This window comes from Mobula hypostoma, chromosome 5 (genome assembly GCF_963921235.1).
Source record: "Mobula hypostoma chromosome 5, sMobHyp1.1, whole genome shotgun sequence".
In the NCBI taxonomy this organism is placed as follows: domain Eukaryota; kingdom Metazoa; phylum Chordata; class Chondrichthyes; order Myliobatiformes; family Myliobatidae; genus Mobula; species Mobula hypostoma.
Window position 1 is genome coordinate 182579304 of NC_086101.1, and position 19756 is coordinate 182599059.

Consider the following 19756-nt stretch of genomic DNA (forward strand, 5'->3'; position numbering starts at 1 on the left):
CTGAAGTGATTTCAGTTTACAGTTAGAAGGAAGAATTGTGTTAGAACTGCATCTTAAAATGCAGGGACATACAAGCGGCAGCAGAACCCCATGCGTGGTCACTAGCTTTTCATTTGGTCTGATCCGCAGAGCATTGTGATTTATTTAGGAAAGATGGGACTGAAGCAATTAGAACAAGAAAGCAGAATCATAAACAGGCTCTCCTACGAGAGCAAAAAGAAGAATCTCGTTTCTGACACCAGGTCAGTGCAGTAAGAATTTAAGGCTATCAAAAAGGTTGAATCAAGTTAAAGCCTGCTGCACTCATCCAATGCCAAGAACTATCAACATTTTATTGCCTATCACCTTGTGCAAAGTATAAGATGCGTTACTATGAAGTAGAAGTACTCCATCTAATGCCTTCAGTTTTCCCAAATTTATATACATTTTAATGTTTAGAAATTTAGAAAAGTCAGCAACCGTGACTTTGCTCACATTGAAGTCACAACACAGTAGTCAGCAAGAATCCCAGTATCAACATGCACACGATGTCGGAGGAACTCCAAAGTCAGGCAGCATTTATGGAAAGGAATAAACAGTCGATGTTTTAGGCCAAGACTTCGTCAGGGCTGGAAAGGAAGAGGGAAGAACCCACAATAAGAAGGTGGGGTGAGACGATGAAGGTGACAGGTGAAGTCAGGTGGGTAGGGGAGGGCAGATGAAGTAAGAAGCTGCGAAGTAATAAGTGGAAGAGGTAAAGTTGTAGAAAAGAAGGAATCTGATAAGAGAAGAGAGTGGACCTTGGGAGAATTTATTAATTTCCATAGATTCTGCCCGACCTGCTGAGTTCCTCCAGCATTTTATGTGTGTCGCTCTGGTATTCCAGCATCTGCGGAATCTCTTGTGTTTAAGAATCCCAGCGTTATTGGTACAGATATCGGATATGCAAACGCACTCATGCTTTCACACAAAATTTCTTTGTTATTTCATGAGATTGTAAATAGTAACTAATCAGTGAAATTTCAGTCAGTACGTTCAATGTAACGATTCTGACTGTGTTGCTGACTCAACAGATAGAGAGAAATGAGTGATTTATTTCACATTATTGCAAATATCTAAAGAACAACCAGACAAAGGCCACTGCTCGGTGGCTACTTCAGCTCAAGATTTTCTTTTCCACACAGAAGGTAATATTGCATCTTATACCTTGTACCATAGGATAAACCAGATAATTTACTTGGTAAGGATCGACCAAAGTATTACTTTCATACAGCGTCTCCCAGTTTAGTGCAGCATTATATCTATCTCTAATTTCAATATATCTGATATTACAAACAAGTTAAAAATAAACATGACTATGTACACAACAAGCAAAATTTCGTGGATGTTCAGGACAGAGAAATTCAAGACCAGAACTAGACTGGGTTCTGCTGTTTTTCTTTAAAACTACCATGAGGCTCATTGTTGAAATCGTTACTGAAATCCAACATCCTCTGCCTGACCCTCATAAATTGTCATTGCTGCCTTAAAAAAGTCAATCAAGTTTGTAAGACATGACACCTCTCACACGCACCATGCTGACCATTCTTAGAGGACTATGCTTTTCCAGATGCAAGAAGATCCTATCCCTAAATTTTCTGGTTTATTGTTATTGCCCCTTTTAAACAAATGAATATTCACTATTTCTTAGCACTCTCTGACCTTACTTGTGGCCAAAAAAGATATAAAGATTTCTGTCAAGGCCCCAACAATCTCCTCTCTTGCTCTCCTGTCTCTGTCAATAATCTGGAATAGATCTGGGGATTTACCCACTTTTAACATCTGCAAGAGATACATCTCCTTCTTGATATAAACATGCCCTCGAGCATCAACATACCTCTCCCTGATCTCACATCCTTCTCCTTGTTAAAACAGTTTGAAATGGCCAGTACGGATTAGGTCTGTTTTCATTCTTGGGATGTGTGCATTACCATTTTAATTATATCCTTAATTGTTCTTGATTTGAGTTATTTACTATATAAATGGAGAAACAGCCTGATGATACATTTACCTGTGGGTAAGATTGGGTAATGATAACAGATTACTTTACTGAAAAGGACTTTAGTGAAATTAAGAGTTTTACAATGATCTAGTGATACACTAGTCATGATTACTAACACTAATCTTTTGCCTCAGATTTATTTAATTTATTGTGAAATAACAGAAAAATATATTTATCACTTAAATTTAAATTCCTCAGCTATGGGTCGTATTTTACTCTCGTCAGATAAAGTGCTTTGTAAAAGTACTCAGCCCCCAATCCTTTGTTCACATAAATGAGCACTACAACCAGGGATTTTGATCAATTTAACTGAGAATTTTAATTTGTGAATCACATGCTCCTTTTCTTTTTACAGTAGAGCCCAAAAACGGGAAAATTGTAAAGCATGAAAAACTGAAATGTCACCAGTTCAAAAGTATTCATCCCCCTTTTGCTCAGTACTTAGTTGAACCACCTCTCGCAGCTATTACAGCCAACAGACTTCTTGGATAAGCCTCTATTACTTTGCACAATGTGATGGAGCAAGATTTGTCCATTCCTCCTTGCAAAATTGCTCAAGCTGTGCCAGGTTAGTTGGGGAGTGGTGGTGGACAGCAATCTTGAGGCGTTGTCAGAGATGTTCAATCGTGTTAAGGTCAGGATTCTGACTGGGCCGCTCAAGGACATCGATTTTTTTCATTTGAAGCCACTCTGTAGTTGCTCCGGCAGTACGCTTTGGGTCATTGTCCTGCTCAAAAACAAACTTCCTCCCCAGATTAAGCTTTCCTGCACAGGCTAGCAGGTTTTTTTAATCCAGAGTCTCTCTGTATTTAGTAGCATTCATCTACCCATCAATGCTGACAAGATTTCCAGTCCCTGCTGCTGAAAAGCATTCCCATAGCGTGATGTACCTCCACTACAAAACTTTACAGTAAGGATGGTGTTACCTGGCACTGTACTCTCATCCAACCACAAGACCTTCTTCAACATCTTTACAGCGTCTTCTAAGTGACATGTTTCCAAAGGATATGCTTTTGTGAGGAGGAGAAGATGGCAGCGCAATGCAGCGCGCAGCGGCCACTCCGGTGAATGATATCTGTTATCTGTCAAGTAGGGTGCCATGCACAATCCTGATTTGTTGGAGACAGATGTGAGAGTATGGAGCAACATCTGGTGAAACTTCTGAAATGCCTGTTTCGCTGCCGCTGCTACTGTGTGATCCAGAATCTCCGGAGGAGAAGGCACCGAGTCCTCGGCTTTGCTTGTTGCTTGGTGGCCGGGGCGGGGTCGAAGTGCTGAGCAGAGATGGTGCTCGGTGCTTGGTGTCGGAGGGCTGGTCGGAGGCTCGAAGTTTTCGGACGGACTCAGAGTCAGCTGTGGTCGAGTGCTTCCAATGCATTGGCAGTTGTCGGCGCCTGGAGGTTTATGGCAGGGAGAGTTTCTCCCTTTTGCCACCTGCTATCGGGACTATCGGGAGTCGATCGGAACTTTGAGACTTTTTTTTACCGTGCCCATGGTCTGCTCTTTATTAAATTATGATATTGCTTTGCACTGCTGTAACTATATGTTATAATTATGTGGTCTTGTCAGTGTTAGTCTTTGGTTTGTCCTTTTTTTTTGTGATATCACTCTGGAGGAACATTGAATCATTTCTTAATGCATGCATTTCTAAATGACAATAAATGAGGACTGAGTGTCCTCATAATCTAATCTTTAGCCAGGGCTTCTTCCTTGCCACTCTTCCATAAGTATCCTTTTCATGCAAGGCCTTAGAAATTGTGGAGGCATGAACTTCATCTCCAGCTTCAGCTAGTGACTTCTGCAGCTCACTCAGAGTGACTGCTAGTGTCACAGTAGACTCTCTTACAAGTGCTAGTCTTCTCCAGCAACTAAGTCTGGAGGGGCAGCCTAACTTGGGCAGTGTAACTGTGGTTTCATATTTTTCCCACTTTTTCCATGATGGACTGCATTGAGCACTGAGACATGTTCAGTGCCTTTGAGGTGGTCTTGTCCCCTTCCCCAGATCTGCGCTTCTTTATTATCATTTCCTCTTTTGTCTTCATTTTGATTTGCTCTGTTGAAAATCTACCATACTATTGGACCTTACAGAGAGAGTGGGTATTTGTTTATGTGATCCTCCATTTTTTATATCAACAAATTGGGTGAGTTGGTAAGGTAATATACAGTATTGCCTGAGGAAAGTTAGCATCATAATTACACAGGGGATGAATACTTTCCCAGCCTCATAAATTTGTTTTTTTAAAAATTTTTAGTAAACTGTGAACAGGTTTTCAATTTTTTCTTTTGATTTGACATGATGCACAATGTTTTGTAGATTAGTTCAAAAATCCTACTTCAATATATTTTAAATATATGAAATGAGACTGAAAAATGTGAAAATAGTTGGCGGGGGGGGGGGCTGAATAGTTTTTCCAAGGCACTGCAAGTGTCATAGCAATCAAATATTTTATAGCCTAGCACACTTTTATTGATTTTCTAATCCATTGTCATAATCCAGAATAATTTTCAAAGATTTAAGAGAAATATGGTGGTTTATTTCATGGTAAATGGATGCCCTTGGAAATAGATCCAGTTTTACACAGTATTTGATGGAGCAAATTTCAATGTGGGCTCTCAATGACTTCACTGAAGGGGTTAAAATTGTACTCTTAACTCAAGAGCTTTGTGTAATTTTGCACCAGTGTAATTCAAACTGATTTTCCATCTGATTATTCCTCAGGTTTTAGCAATGGAGAGACATAATACAAGCCCTCTTTCACTCATCTAAATGCACTCACTCATGTGTACATACAATAGGAGTGGCTTAAACCCACGTAGGATGCCAAGATTTGATGCGTGTGAAGAAAACTATGTGGCAGTGTGGCCAAGGACGTTGTAAAACCCTATGTATGGAGGTAAAACTGCATTCGGGGGATTATTCAAATAATATTTACAAATCTCTCAAGCCATTTTTTTGTCAGACATTTATCTCTGCAAATGTTCAAAGAGGGATTCATCCTATTTCTGTTTTCCTGTTCTATTTGACATTTCTTTTTGCCTTTTGACTACCTGGATGTACTTGTTGTAATGATCTGCCTGGATGGCGTGCAACAAAAGCGTTTTGCTGTACATATGACAATGACAAACCAAACACCAATAACCTACTAAACATATCCCACACTACATGATTTCTCTTGGTTGCATTTTTGTAAAAGGTTAAGATTATTGAATTACTGGCCGGTTTGGAATACTCCCTTTGCAACAAATACCAGCACAGAGCACTAGTAGGTGCATCTTGGTGATTGCATGACATGCTAAACTGGAAATTCTGGTTTGTAGTGCTCCATACACAACTTGACAAAGAACTAATATTGGTCGATCCTTACCTGGCAGCAAGCCCTTCCAGGACTTAAATCAATTAAGTGTTTAACAACATATAAATAGTGGAGACGTTCTCACATTCAAAGCTAGAAATATTTTGGCAAAATGCAAGTGCAGCATTTTCAAATCATTGTGAAGATTTTTTTTCAAGTAAAGAAGTAGTCAACATATAAAACAGGAATAGAAAGCATGGACATTAGCAGGATAAAGAACTAGAGTGCGGACTTTTGTAAGTGGCAATTATCAAATGTTCTAATGATTACCAATATGGTTCAGTTCTATGCTTTCTCCTTTCCTTCTCTCGCTTGGAGAGGGGGACACGCTTCCACAACATGCTCCAGTCCCATGCTCCTCTAGCAAAACCATCTTCATCACCACCCCCTTGTGGCGATATCGCGTAAGTATTTCCACTTATGGCATCTATAAGTGGCACAGTACATGAGGTTCTGCAGCATTGGCAATATCGTTGGTATTGGCAGAAAGGGTAGGTGCAAGGATCCATGCGTCAACATATTATTGGAATTAAAGTGGGATGCAGCCGGTTACATGGGAAAAATGGAGAGATTAGAGATATAATGGAAATCAGCAATAAATAAATTCATCTGCGATTACCGATAAGGCTCAGTTTTATGTATTCTTCTGGCCTTTTCACGACTGTTCAATGGTACACGCTTCCATAGTAAGCTCCAATCCCAGGCCCCTCTGGCAAAACCATCCTCATCCCCACCTTGCTGTGGTTCAATGGTAAAGTCATTGCCGTCTATGTAATCTATAAGGGGAACTGTACATGTAGTTCTGAAACAAATATTCAAGAACATAGTACATACCAAAGATAGATAAACCAAGTTGGACCTTCTTATTTAACATCTAACTGCACATATTTATAGCAAAGGTGAAGTAAATTGAATGACTGCTGGCATTTACTGGAAAAAACACACAGCTTTTACTCATCACCTCAAGGAACCAGTGGCACATTCCTCATAACATAAAGCGTGCGGCTGGGCTATGTCTGAGTTGGTCAGTTCCCAGCAGAAGTCTTACTCCATAGGCAAAAGTCTAAGCATCTACTCCAGCATGGAGCGCCATGACCGAGAGAAATAAATAAACTACTGGAGGAGCACAGCGGGTCAGGCAAAGGGATGACTGAGATCTGATCAAAGTCCCGCATCAGGGTTGTGACCTGAAATGTCAACCATCCTGCTACCTCCACTGATGCTGCCTGACCTGCTGAGTTCCTCTAGCAGTTTATTTTACAGGTTTGCCCCGCTATCCGAAAGTAGAGTGTTCCTATAAAACGGTTTGTAAGCCGAAATGGCGTAAAGTAAGAAACAATTACCATTAATTTATATGGAAAAATTTTTGAGCGTTCCCAGACCCAAAAAAATAACCTACCAAATCATTCCAAATAGCACATAAAACCTAAAATAACACTAACATATAGTAAAAGCAGGAATTATATGATAAATACACAGCCTATATAAAGTAGAAATAATGTATGTACTGTGTAGTTTCACTTATCAGAATCGGGAAGATTTAGTCAAAACCGATTTGTAGAAAAAAATCGGCACGTACATGCATGCGCATACACCTGCCCACGCAAGGCTTCACGGTCATGGTAGTCTTTTTCGGGGTAAACACAAGTTTAAAGTGGGTGCCTTTTTTCGTAAAAGTGAAAATCCTCTTCGGATTTCTTTCGGTTAGTGAAAACGGGTACTAATGTAGGTCTTTTGTAAAAGCGAAGTGCTGTAAAGCGAACTTTCGTAAAGTGGGGGACACCTGTATTACTTTTACAACAAATCTCACAACATATGTCAGTGATAATAAACCTGATTCCGATTCAGAGGCACAAGAGACGGCAGCTGCTAGAATATGGAATAAGTTGTAGGCAAAGATGATATTTCATCATCTTGCCTCCAACTTCCACCCTGCCCTTAAATTCCCTTGGTTCATTTCTGATGCTTCTCTTCCCTTTCTCGATCTCTCTGGAGATAAACTGTCTAACGACATCTTTTATAAACCTACTAATTCCCACGGCTATCTTCACTATACCTCTTCCATCCTGTCTCCTGTAAAAATGTTATTCCCTTTTCTCATTACCTTTGTCACCACTAGATTTGCTCCCAGGATGAGGCTTTCTTTTCCAGGACATCAGAGATGTCCTCCTTCTTCAAATAATGTGGTTTCCCTTCCTACACTAATGATGCTGACGCATCTCCATTTCCTGGACATCCACACTTACCTCTTCCTCTTCATGCCACCTTAACAGTGACAGAGTTTCTCTTGTCCTCACCTATCAACCATCAGCCTCTGCATCCAACATATCATTCTCTACAATCTCTCCCATCTTCAAAAGGATGCTACCAATAAACACCCTTCCAACCCACCCTTCCTCTATTTTCTGCGATTCCCTTGCCCATTCATCCCTCCCCTCCTGGCATTTATCCCTACAAGCAGCCAAACTGCTACAATTGCCCATTCACCTCCTCCCTCTCCTCCAAATCTGTTGGGGTTGTCTATTGTATCCGGTGCTCCCATGCAGCCTCCTCTACATTGGTGAAACCCTACACATTATTGGGGGATCACTTTGTTGAGCACCTCCGCTCTATCTGCCAAAAGTGGAACTTCCTGGTGGACAATCATTTTAATTTCTATTCCTATTCCCATTCCAACATATCGGTGCATGGCCTTCTCATGTGCCATGATGAGGCCACTCTCAGGGTGAAAGAGCAACACCTCATATTCCGTCTAGGTAGGCTCCAACCTGGTGGCATGAACATTGATTTCTCCTCCTGGTAATTTTTTTTTCTTATCCCTCCCTTTCCTCTTCTTCTATACCCCACTCTGGCCTCTTACCTCCTCTCCTCACCTGCCTATCATCTTCTCCTAGTGCCCCCTTTTCTTCCCTTTTTCCCATAGCCTGCTCTCCTCTCCTACCTGATTCCTTCTTCTCCCATCCTTTACCTTTCTCACCTGGCTTCACCTATCACCTTCTAACTATCCTCCTTCCCCTCCCCCCACCTTTTTATTCTGGCATCTTCCCCCTCCCCTTCCCATCCTGAAGAAGGGTCTTGCCCCGAAATGTTGACTGTTTATTCATTTTCATATATGTGACCTGACCTGCTAGTTCCTCCAGCATTTTTTGTATATTAATCTGGAGTAACATTCTGTGAGAGAAACTCGGGGGTGTGGGGGGTGGGGAGGGGAGGAGAGGAGTGGGAAAAATCGGTGCCGATTTGGGTCAAAATCTTGCGTCAGGTGTTTTTTATTCCAGCACAGCGCTACATTAACAGCGATAATGTATTTCAGGGAATTATTAAATCAAAGCTCTGTATGTTCTCATGGTAATCCAGTATATGGGCAGATGGCCAAGTGGTTAAGGCATTGGACTAGCAACCTGAAGGTGGTGAGTTTGAGCCCCAGCCGAGGGAACGTGTTGTGTCCTTGAGCAAGGCACTTAAGTACACATTGCTCTGCAACGACACTGGTGCCAAGCTGTATGGGCCTTTGGACAACATTGGTGTCGTGGAGAGGGGAGACTTGCAGCATGGGCAACTGCTGGTCTTCCATACAACTTTGCCTAGGCCTGTGCCCTGGAGAGTGAAGACTTTCCAGGCACAGATCCATGGTCTCGCAATACTAACGGGTGCCTTTACTAATCCAGTACTTGCAGATAGGTTTGCTAGAGCTGTGGGGGAAGGTTTAAACTAATTTGGCAGGTGGATGGGAAACAGAGTAAGAGGGCTGAGGATGGGACAGTTGGTGTACAACTAGATGCAGTGTGTAGTGAGACAGCGAGCAAGGATAGGATAGGCATATGATAGTGCAAAATAGCAGTCGGTAAAATGAGCTAAGGCGTAACAAGGGGTCAAAATCAAAAAGGGTGATCAATACAGGATTGAAAGTATTATATCTGAATGCACTCTGTATACGGAATCAAGTAGATGATCTTATGGTGCAGTTAAGAGATTGGTAAGAATGATGTTGTGGGCATCTGCGTCTGAGTCATATCTGAAAGAAGATCATGATAGGGAACTTAACAGTCAAGAATACAGATTGCATTGAAAGGACAGGCAGGTAGGCAGAATGGGTGGGCTGGCTAAATATGAAATCAAATCCTTGGAAAGAGGTAATATAGGATCAGAAGATGTAGAATCCTTGCCAAGGTGAAAATACCCTGATAGGAGTTACACAGAGGCCTCTAAACAGTATCCAGGATGTGAACTGGAAAATTACAAATGTTGCTCCACTCTTTAAGAAGGGAGGAAGGCAAAAGGAAGGAAATTGGCCAGTTAGCTTGACTTCAGTGATTGGAAAAATGTTGGAGTCTATTATTAAGGTCAAAATCAGCATGGTTTTCTAACTGACCCTGTGTCTTCAGTCTCCTGTGCCTCCTATTTGATGGCAGCAATGAGTAGGGAGCATGTCCTGGGTGATGGTGGATGCCACCTTTTTGAGGCATCGCCTTTTGAAGGTGTTCTCAATGCTGCCATGATGGAGCTGACAGAGCTTACAACTTTCTGCAGCAGCCCCTCTATACCTGATGGCGACGTAACTGGTTAAAATGCTCTCCACAGTACATACACAGAACTTTGCAGGTATCTTGAGTGACATTCCTAGTCTCCTCAAACTCCAAATGAAGTAGAGCCACTGTCGTGCCTTTGTAATCAACGTATTGGGCCCAGCATAGATCCTCAGAGATGTTGACACTTAGCAGCTTGAAACTGGTCACCTTTTCCACTCCTGCTCCCAATGAGGACTGGTGTGTGTTGTACTGTTTTATGTTCTAATAAAGGAGTGTTAGTGAGGATTGGTGAGAGAAGGTGGAGTCTGACTGGCCTGAATCATTATTTTTTAAAAGAAGGGACCAGGACAACATTGTGTTTGCAGCCCAAAAGGTTTTACAAAGGCATTTGACAAGACAGTATTCAAAACAGGTAAAAGAACATGAAACTCAAGAACGAGTGGCAAGCTGGATCCAAATTTGATTGATTGAAAGAATGTCATGGGAAATGGTTGGGGGGGGGGGGAAGGAGGTGTAACTGAGAGAGTAGCCCCATTTCCCCAGGGTGGCAAAGGCCAATATCAGAGGACATCTGTTTAAGGGGAGTGGGAGGAAGTTTAGGGGAGATGTCAGATGTGGGTTTTAGTTTTAAACACAGAGTGTTAGGTGCTTGAAATGTGCTCTCTGGGGTGGTGAAAGACACTGATGCAATAGGGACATTTAAGAGTAACACATACAAAATGCTGGAAGAACTCAGCAGGTCAGACAGCATCTATAGAAAAGAATAAAGAATCAACGTTTCGGGCCAAGCCCCTTCAGCAGGGACATGTAAGAGACTAAGCACATGGATGTTGAAAGTTCCCACCTGCTTTGAAAGGGCAACAATTATACCAGTGCCCTAGAAGAGTAGTGTGAGCTGCCTTAATGACTATCGTCCAGTAGCACTCACATCTACGGTGACGAAATGCTTTGAGAGGTTGGTCGTGGCTAAAATAAACTCCTGCCTCAGGAAGGAACTGGACCCATTGCAATTTGCCTATCGCTACAATAAGTCTACAGCAGATGCAATCTCAATGACTCTTCAAGTGGCCTTGGGTCACCTGGACAATACAAACACCTTTGTCAGTATGCTGTTCATTGACTCTAGCTCTACGTTTAACACCATCATTCTTATAGCCCTGACTGAAATGCTACAGAACCTGGGCCTCTGTACCTCCCCCTGCAATTAGATCCTCGATTTCTTAACAGAAGACCACAATCTGTGCGGTTTGCTAATAACATCTCCTCCTTGCTGACAAAAACAGTGGCATACTTTAGGGGTGCGTGCTTAGCCCACTGATCTACTCTCTCTATACCCATGACTGTGTGGCTAGGCATAGCTCAAATGCCATCTCTAAATTTGCCGATGATACAGCCATTGTTGGCAGAATCTCAGATAGAGCCCAGAGGGTGTACAGGAGTGAGATATGCCAACTAGTGGAGTGGTGTCGCAGCAACAACCTTGCATTCAGTGACAGTCAGACCAAACAGCTGATTGTGGACTTCAGAAAGGATATGATGTGGGAACATGAACCAATCTTCACAGAGGGAACAGAGGTGGAGAGAGGGAACAGAGTGGAGAGAATGAGCAATTTCAAGTTCCTGGATGTCAAGATCTCTGAGGATCTAACCTGGTCCCAACATATCGATGCAGTTATAAAGAAGGCAAAACAGCAGCTACATTTCATAAGGAGTTTGAGGAGATTTGGTTTGTCACCGAAAACACTCAAAAACTTTACAGATATACCATGGAGAGTATTTTGACAGGCAGCATCACTTTCTGGTATTGGAGGTGGGTGGGGGGGGGGAGGTGGGCAGGCTACTGTAGAGGATCAAAAGAAGCAACAGAAAGTTGTAAAATTAGTCATCTCCACCATGGGGGCTAACCTCCGTAGTATCCAAGACATCTTCAAGGAGCAGTGCCTCGGAAAGGCAGTATCCATTATTAAGGACCCCCAATTCCCAGGACATGACCCCTTCTCATTGTTACCGTCAGGAAGGAGGTACAGAAGCCTGAAGGCACACAGTCATACACATATACACACACACACACACACACACACACACACACACACACACACTCACTCTCATTGTAAAAGAATTGAAACCTATATGTGCAATTTAAACTGGGACTTTTGATGGGCCTGCGTAAGATACTGATCAGCTAACAAGTATGTTCAGTTCTAATCCCACACTTCAAGAGAGATGCAAATGTCCTAGAGAAGGTGCAGAAAAGATTTACTCAAATGGTTCCATGGATCTGGGATCTGAACCATAAGATTAAAATGGAAAAGCTAGAGATGTAGCTCTTGCAGCAAGAAGCTCAAGAGAAGTACTGAATATGATGCATACATTCTTAACTGGGAAATAGAGGTAAAAAATAGAGTAACACATACAAAATGCTGGAAGGTCAGGCAACATCTACAGAAAGCAATAAACAGGCGACAGTTTGGGCTGAGGTCCTTCATCAAGGACTGGGTCTCAGCCCAAAATGTCAACTGTTTATTCCTCTCCATACAAGCTGTCTGACCTGCTGAGTTCCTCCAGCATTTTGTATGTTACTCTGGATTTCCAGCAGCTGCAGAATCTCTTGTGTTTATGTTGAGGAAGAACTACAGTATACCTTTTAGAAGATTGGGAAATCACAGATTAAAGCTATAGATATAAGATAGTGGGAAAGGTACAGAGGAAAAATCTTTTTTTCTATTGCTGATAAGTGTTTATGCATTGAGGGAAGCAGACTGGCATTTGGGGAAAAATAATTTACAGGGTTATAGGCCATTCCTGGAAACGGGACTGACTGAATTCCTCAGTAGAGTTGGCGTGGATTTGATGGATGAAATTTCCGTCCGCCCTCCTGATTTAATGGGATTTTCCAGGTAAGTTAGCTACTTTTTTGGTTAAGCAGAGATAACCAGACACTTGAGTCATCATGCATGCATGATGTGGTATTCATAACTGTCGAGCTGCAGATCCTTACGGACTGTGTTAGGGAACTGGAGATGCACCGTCTAGTCAGGGAAAATGAGGAGGTGATCCTCAGGAGACAGATAAGTGGGTAACAGTCAGGAGAGGGAAGGACAAGAGTCAGATACTAGCAAGTACCCCTGTGGCTGTCCCACTTAACAATAAGTACTCCTGCTTGAGTACTGTTGGGGGTGGGGGGGGAACCTGGGGGAAGAAACAGTGGCCACGCCTCTGGCAGAGAGTCTGGCCCTGTGGCTCAGAAGGGTAGGGAAAGGAAGAGGATGGTAGGAGTGATAGGGGACTCTATAGTTAGAGGGTCAGGCAGGCGATTCTGTGGACGCAGGATAAAAGCACGGACGGCGGTTTGCCTCCAAGGTGCCAGGGTCCAGGATGTTTCTGATCGCGTCCACGATATCCTGAAGTGGGAAGGTGAACAGCCAGAGGTTGTGGTACATATTGGTACTAATGACATTGGTAGGAAAAGGGAGGAGGTCCTGAAAACGGACTACAGGGAATTAGAAAGGAAGTTGAGAAGCAGGACCTCAAAGGTAGTAATCTCGGGATTATTGCCTGTGCCACATGACAGTGAGTATAGGAATAGAGTGAGGTGGAGAATAAATGCGTGGCTGAGGGATTGGAACAGGGGGCAGGGATTCAGATTTCTAGATCATCGGGACCTCATTTGGGGCAGGAGTGACCTGTACAAAAAGGGTGGGTTGCACTTGAATCCGAGGGGGACCAATATCCTGGCAGGGAGGTTTGCTAATGCTGTTGGGGAGAGTTCAAATTAGAATTGCTGGGGAGCGGGAACCGAACTGAAGAGACAGAGGAAGGGGCGGTTGGCTCACAAATTGAGAAAGCTTGTAGACAGTGAGAGAGGAAGGATAGGCAGATGATAGAGGAGGCTTACGCTCAGACTGATGGTTTGAGACGTGTCTATTTTAATGCTAGGAGTATCAAGAACAAAGCAGATGAACTTAGAGCGTGGATCAGTACTTGGAGCTGTGATGTTGTGGCCATTACAGAAACTTGGATGGCTCAGGGGCAGGAATGGCTACTTAGAGTGCCAGGCTTTAGATGTTTCAGAAAGGACAGGGAGGGAAGCAAAAGAGGTGGGGGCATGGCACTCCTGATCATAGATAGTGTCACATCTGCTGAAAAGGAGTAAGTCATGGAGGGATTGTCTACTGAATCTCTGTGGGTAGAAGTTAGGAACAGGAAGGGTCAATAACTCTACTGGGTGTTTTTTATAGACCACCCAATAGTAACAGGGACATCGAGGAGCAAATAGGGAGACAGATTCTTGAAAGATGCAATAATAACAGGGTTGTCGTGGTGGGAGATTTTACTTTCCCCCAGTATTGACTGGCATCTCCCTACAGCAAGGGGTTTAGATGGGGTGGAGTTTGTTAGGTGTGTTCAGGAATGTTTCCTGATATAATATATAGATAAGCCTACAAGACGAGAGGCTGTACTTGGTCTGGTATTGGGAAATGAATCTGGTCAGGTGTCAGGTCTCCCAGTGGGAGAGTATTTCGGAGATAGTGATCACAATTCTATCTCCTTTACCATAGAATTGGAGAGGGATAGGAACAGACAAGTTAGGAAAACGTTTAATTGGAGTAAGGGGAATAATGAAGCTATCAGGCAGGAACTTGGAAGCGTAAATTGGGAACAGATGTTCTCAGGGAAATGTATGGCAGAAATGTGGCAAATGTTCAGTGGATATTTGGGTGGTGTTCTGCATAGGTAAGTTCCAATGTGACAGGGAAAGGATGGAAGGGTACAGGAACCATGGTGTTCAAAGACTATTGAAAATCTGGTCAAGAAGAAAAGCTTACGAAAGGTTCAAAAAACTAGGTAATGTTACAGATCTAGAAAGTTATAATGATAACAGGAGGGAGCTTAAGAATGAAATTAGGGAAGTCAGAAGGGGCCATGAGAAGGCCTTGGTGAGCAGGATTAAGGAAAACCCCAAGGCATTCTACAAGTATGGGAAGAGCAAGAGGATAAGATGTAAGAGAATAGGACCAATCAAGTCTGACAGTGGAAAAGTGTGTATGGAACCGGAGGAAATAGCAGAGGTACTTAATGAATACTTTGCTTCAGTATTCACTACGGACAAGGAACTTTGGTGATCGTTGGGATGACTTGCAGCAGACTGAAAAGCTTAAGAATATAGACATTAAGAATGAGGATGTGCTGGAGCTTTTGGGAAGCATCAAGTTGGATAAGTCAACGGGACCAGACGAGATGTACTCCAGACTACTGTGGGAGGCAAGGGAGGAGATTGCTAAGCCTCTAGCAATGATCTTTGCTTCATCAATGGGGACGAGAGAGGTTCCGGAGGATTGGAGGGTTGCAGATGTTGTTTCCTTATTCAAGAAAGGGAGTAGAGATAGCCCAGGAAATTATAGATCAGTGAGTCTTACTTCCGTGGTTGGTAGGTTGATGGAGAAGATCCTGAGAGGCAGGATTTATGAACATTTGGAGAGGCATAATATGATTAGAAATAGTCAACATGGCTTTGTCAAAGGCAGGTCGTGCCTTACGAGCCTGATTGAACTTTTTTGAGAATGTGACAAAACACATTGATGAAGGTAGAGCAGTAGATGTAGTATATATGGATTTCAGCAAGGCATTTGATAAGGTACCCCATGCAAGGCTTATTCAGAAAGTAAGGAGGCATGGAATCCAAGGGGACCTTGCTTTGTGGATCCAGAATTGGCTTGCCCACAGAAGGCAAAGAGTTAGCCAGGTCAAATTCTGCATGGAGATTGGTGACCAGTGGTATGCCTCAGGGATCTGTTCTGGGACCTCTTTTCTTCGTGATTTTTATAAATGACCTGGATGAGGAAATGGAGGGATGGGTTAGTAAATCTGCTGATGACACAAAGGTTGGGGGTGTTGTGGATAGTGTGGAGGGCAGTCGGAGGTTACAGCAGGTCATCAATAGGATGCAAAACTGGGCTGAGAAGTGGCAGATGGAGTTCAACTCAGATAAGTGTGAGGTGGTTCATTTTGGTAGGTCAAATATGTCACCAGAATGTAGTATTAATGGTAAGACTCTTGGCAGTGTGGAGGATCAGAGGGATCTTGGGGTCCGAATCTATAGGACACTCAAAGCTGCTGCGCAGGTTGTCTGTGTGGTTGAGAAGGTATACAGTACATTGGCCTTCATCAACCATGGGATTGAGTTAAAGAACCGAGAGGTAATGTTACAGCTGTATAGAACCCTGGACAGACCCCACTTGGAGTATTGTGCTCAGTTCTGGTCACTTCACTATAGGAAGTAGGTGGAAACTGTTGAAAGGGTGCAGAGGAGATTTAAAAGGATATTGCCTGGATTGGGGAGCATGCCTTATGAGAACAGGTTGAGTGAACTTGGCCTTTTCTCTTTGGAGCAACGGAGAATGAGAGGGGACCTGATAGCGGTGTATAAGATGATGAGAGGCACTGATGGTGTGGATAGTCAGAGGCTTTTTCTCAGGGCTGAAATGACTAACATGAGAAGGCACAGTTTTAAGGTGCTTTTAAGAAGGTACAGAGGGGATGTCAGGGGTAAGTTTTTTTACGCAGAGACCAGTGAGTGCATGGAATGGGCTGCCGGGGACTGTAATGGAGCCGGATACAATAGCCTTTTAAGAGATTCCTGAATAGGTACATGGAGCTTAGAAAAATAGAGGGCTATGGGTAACCCTAGGTAATTTCTAAAGTAAGTACATGTTCGGCACAGCATTGTGGGCTGAAGGACCTGTATTGTGCTGTTGGTTTTCTATGTTTCTATAACAAATGAGGTCACAGCATCCTAATCACCCGAGAGAATTAATCAGTACAATTAGCTTATGCATGTGCTTATCATTCAAACCTAGAGACATAGAGAAGTCGTGGCTACTAATCATTCAAGTGTTTTTATGCAAAACTAAATTAAATATATTTTTAAATGATACTCTTGGGATATCGATGCCTTTAGTAAGGTCAGCATTCATTAGTCATTCCCAACTGCCCTTGAGAAGATGGTGGCCCACCAATTTTGTAAAGCACTGCAGTTTTTGGGCTATTAATTGGCGAGCTCCTAGAAGAAATTCAGTACAAATGTAATTTAAATACCCACATGAATACGTCACTTATTGCAAAATGCTCTGTCAATGGCAATTTAAAATCTCTTTTATGTGCTGCTCAGGTTCTGCTGCAATGTACATGGTTGTAATGGCTTCTCCCATTATAATATTATTCCACCTATTGAAAAAAAGCAGCAAAATTGAACACGTGAGCTAATGGATAGGGTATTATTCAAGTGGTGAGTTTATCCTGGATGATTTTGAGATGCACAATTTATATTGAAGCTAAATTCATCTGTGCAAGTATCCCATCACATTCTTAACTTTCTGCCTTGTAAATACTAGAAAACTATTGGCATGTCAGAAAGCAGATATTCTTTGTAGCTCCTGACCTGTTTTCTTGCCTAATATTTATATAGCACTGTGCAAGTCTAAGGCACTTATATATAGCTAGGGTGCATTAGACCTTTGCACAGTACTGTCTGTTGGTTAAAATATGAAGGTGGTTGGGAAACAGAAATAAGAGTACTTACCTTTGTATTAGCTCAGTAACATGAAAGGTTATTTGGTAACTGGAAAGACATCATATACAGTACTATAGAAAAGTCTTACGCACCTAGCTATATATATGTGCCTGAGATTTTTGCACAGTACTGTGTAGCTGATGCAATTAAGTGTCTGATCATTGTAAAGCACCAAGATGCTGCTAGTGGGAAACAGTAATCGCACATAATGCCAAGGGGAGCTGGTTAGATTTTCACTTGTTAGAGGGTGGCATGGAGCACAGTGATTAGCGTAACTTTATTACAGCGTCAGCAACCTAGATTCACTTCCTCCACTGTCTATAAGGAGCTTGCAGGTTCTCCCTGTGACAGCGTGGGTTTCCTCCGGGTGCTCCAGTTTCCTTCCACATTCCAAAGATGTACCGGTTAGTAGGTTCACAAACAAGAGAAGATCTGCAGATGCTGGAAATCAAAGTGATACACACAGAACGCTGGAGGAACTCAGCAGGCCAGACAGCATATATGGAAAAAGAGTAAACAGTTGGTGCTTTGGGCTGAGACCCGTCGTCAGGACTGGAAAAAAAGAGATTAGAAGTCAGAGCAAGAAGTTGGGGGGAGGAGAGGAAGAACTACAAGGTTGTAGGGTATAGGTGAAACCGGGAAAGGGGGAGGGGTGAAGTAAAGAGCTGGGAAGTCATTGTTGAAAGAGATAAACGGCTGGGGAATGGGCAATCTGAGAGGAGAGGTAACAGAAGAAAGGGAAGGGGGAGGAACACTAGATGATGGGCAGATAAGAAGATAGGTGAGAGAAGGAAGGGGGAATGGCGAAGGAGAAGGGGGAGTAATTACCTTAAGTTCAAGAAACTGATGTTCAAGAATCCAGAAAATCGGGTTAGTAGGTTAATTGGTCACATTGGTGGAACTGGGTGACAGACTCATTGGGCCGGAAGGGCCTGGTACTGTGCTGTATCTCTAAATAAAATAAATTAATTAAATGATCCTTTACTGATTATACAAATCTACAAAGGCTCTTTGAATGGTGCAAGGATAGGTACATTGAAGAAGAAAATACTGAAAGCTGTATAGATGTCATCATATCTCATAGTGATATACTGTAAGTTGCACTGGACTTCAAATTCCATGCAAGTAAAACACAGAAGCCATTTTGTGCATGGCTGCTTTCTCAGACATAGCACTGGTACAAATCACTACACTGTCCCTTTAAAGCATTGAAATTGAAGGAATAATGATATAATGACATTAATCAATTTTCTACTTTTCCCAAAAGCGCATAGGAACTTTAGTGCTGTTTTTGTTTCATTTTTCCAATACACTCAAAGATTTTTGACTTTGCAGTGCAAAACTCTTAGTGTTGGTGCTGATCTAAGACCTATTAAAAAGAATAAATGTTTATCCTTTTGATATTAGGCCCTCTGTTGGTTGGGGTCAACCATGGATGCTGCATGCTAGCTGTCTACATGACACACAAACCAGGGCAGTACAATATGGAGGGCAAGCTGTTGCCCATGTTGCGGGCACCCCTCTCCACACAGCTAATGAATCCAAATAAACTGCAGAGACCAATACAATTTGGCACCAGCAGTGTCGCAGGAGTTGCCAATCAGCGTTGAACTCAACTGCCTTAGGGACTCCAGCTCTGTATTTTCCATTTGGGGTTTATTGTTAAAGCTTCCATCATGAGTGTGTATAGCCACAAGGCAGTGGAGGTTTGAGATCGGAGTTTTCTTTCTCTGAGATGAGCCCCATCTGCCCAAAGCAACTGATTTTAAGCTGCCAGTAACTTGCCTTTGCCCCTTCTACTGTCAGTGAAAATTGTTCCGCTGGGCTTAGTAGCCAAGCCACATGTGAAGGCCAGGAGCTGGACTTGGTTGTCAGAGGCAATTTGAGACGCATACCATTGGGAGCATTTAATAGGCAGTAGGAGCTTATTCCCAATACCACCCTTGGTTATGACAAACTTAAGCAACCTTTTGATAAGTTCTTCCCATCTACAAGGCACAAGTCAAGAGCATGATGGGATATTTGCCATATCCCTGGTTCAGGGAATTTCCAAAAGCAAAACTCAATACCATCCAGGGCAGAGGAAACTGCTGGAGTTTTACCTCATTTGCAAGCCTAAGCATTCATTTCCTTCACTGCTGAAGTAGAGTGCCTGAATTACGTGTACTCTACAATCTCTACTTCCAAGCACAAAGGCAGTAGGCACACGGGGACACCACCACCTGCGGGTTCTACTTCAACATTTTATAAATATATCATTGTCACTGGGTCTAACACCTGGAAC

At 42.7% G+C, this 19756-nt stretch overlaps 1 protein-coding gene across 2 annotated transcripts in view; it reads right to left on the bottom strand.

The window, feature by feature from the left end:
* galnt7 (UDP-N-acetyl-alpha-D-galactosamine: polypeptide N-acetylgalactosaminyltransferase 7) overlaps nt 1-19756 on the bottom strand; it is a 145258-nt gene that overhangs the window by 16623 nt on the left and 108879 nt on the right. The window contains exon 6 of one of the 2 annotated variants that reach the window (XM_063049485.1): nt 5993-6175. In XM_063049485.1, coding sequence (XP_062905555.1) covers nt 5993-6175 — 183 coding nt within the window. Of the gene's footprint in view, nt 1-5643; nt 5827-5992; nt 6176-19756 lie in introns of both variants that reach the window. The other variant, XM_063049484.1, reaches the window with a different exon arrangement.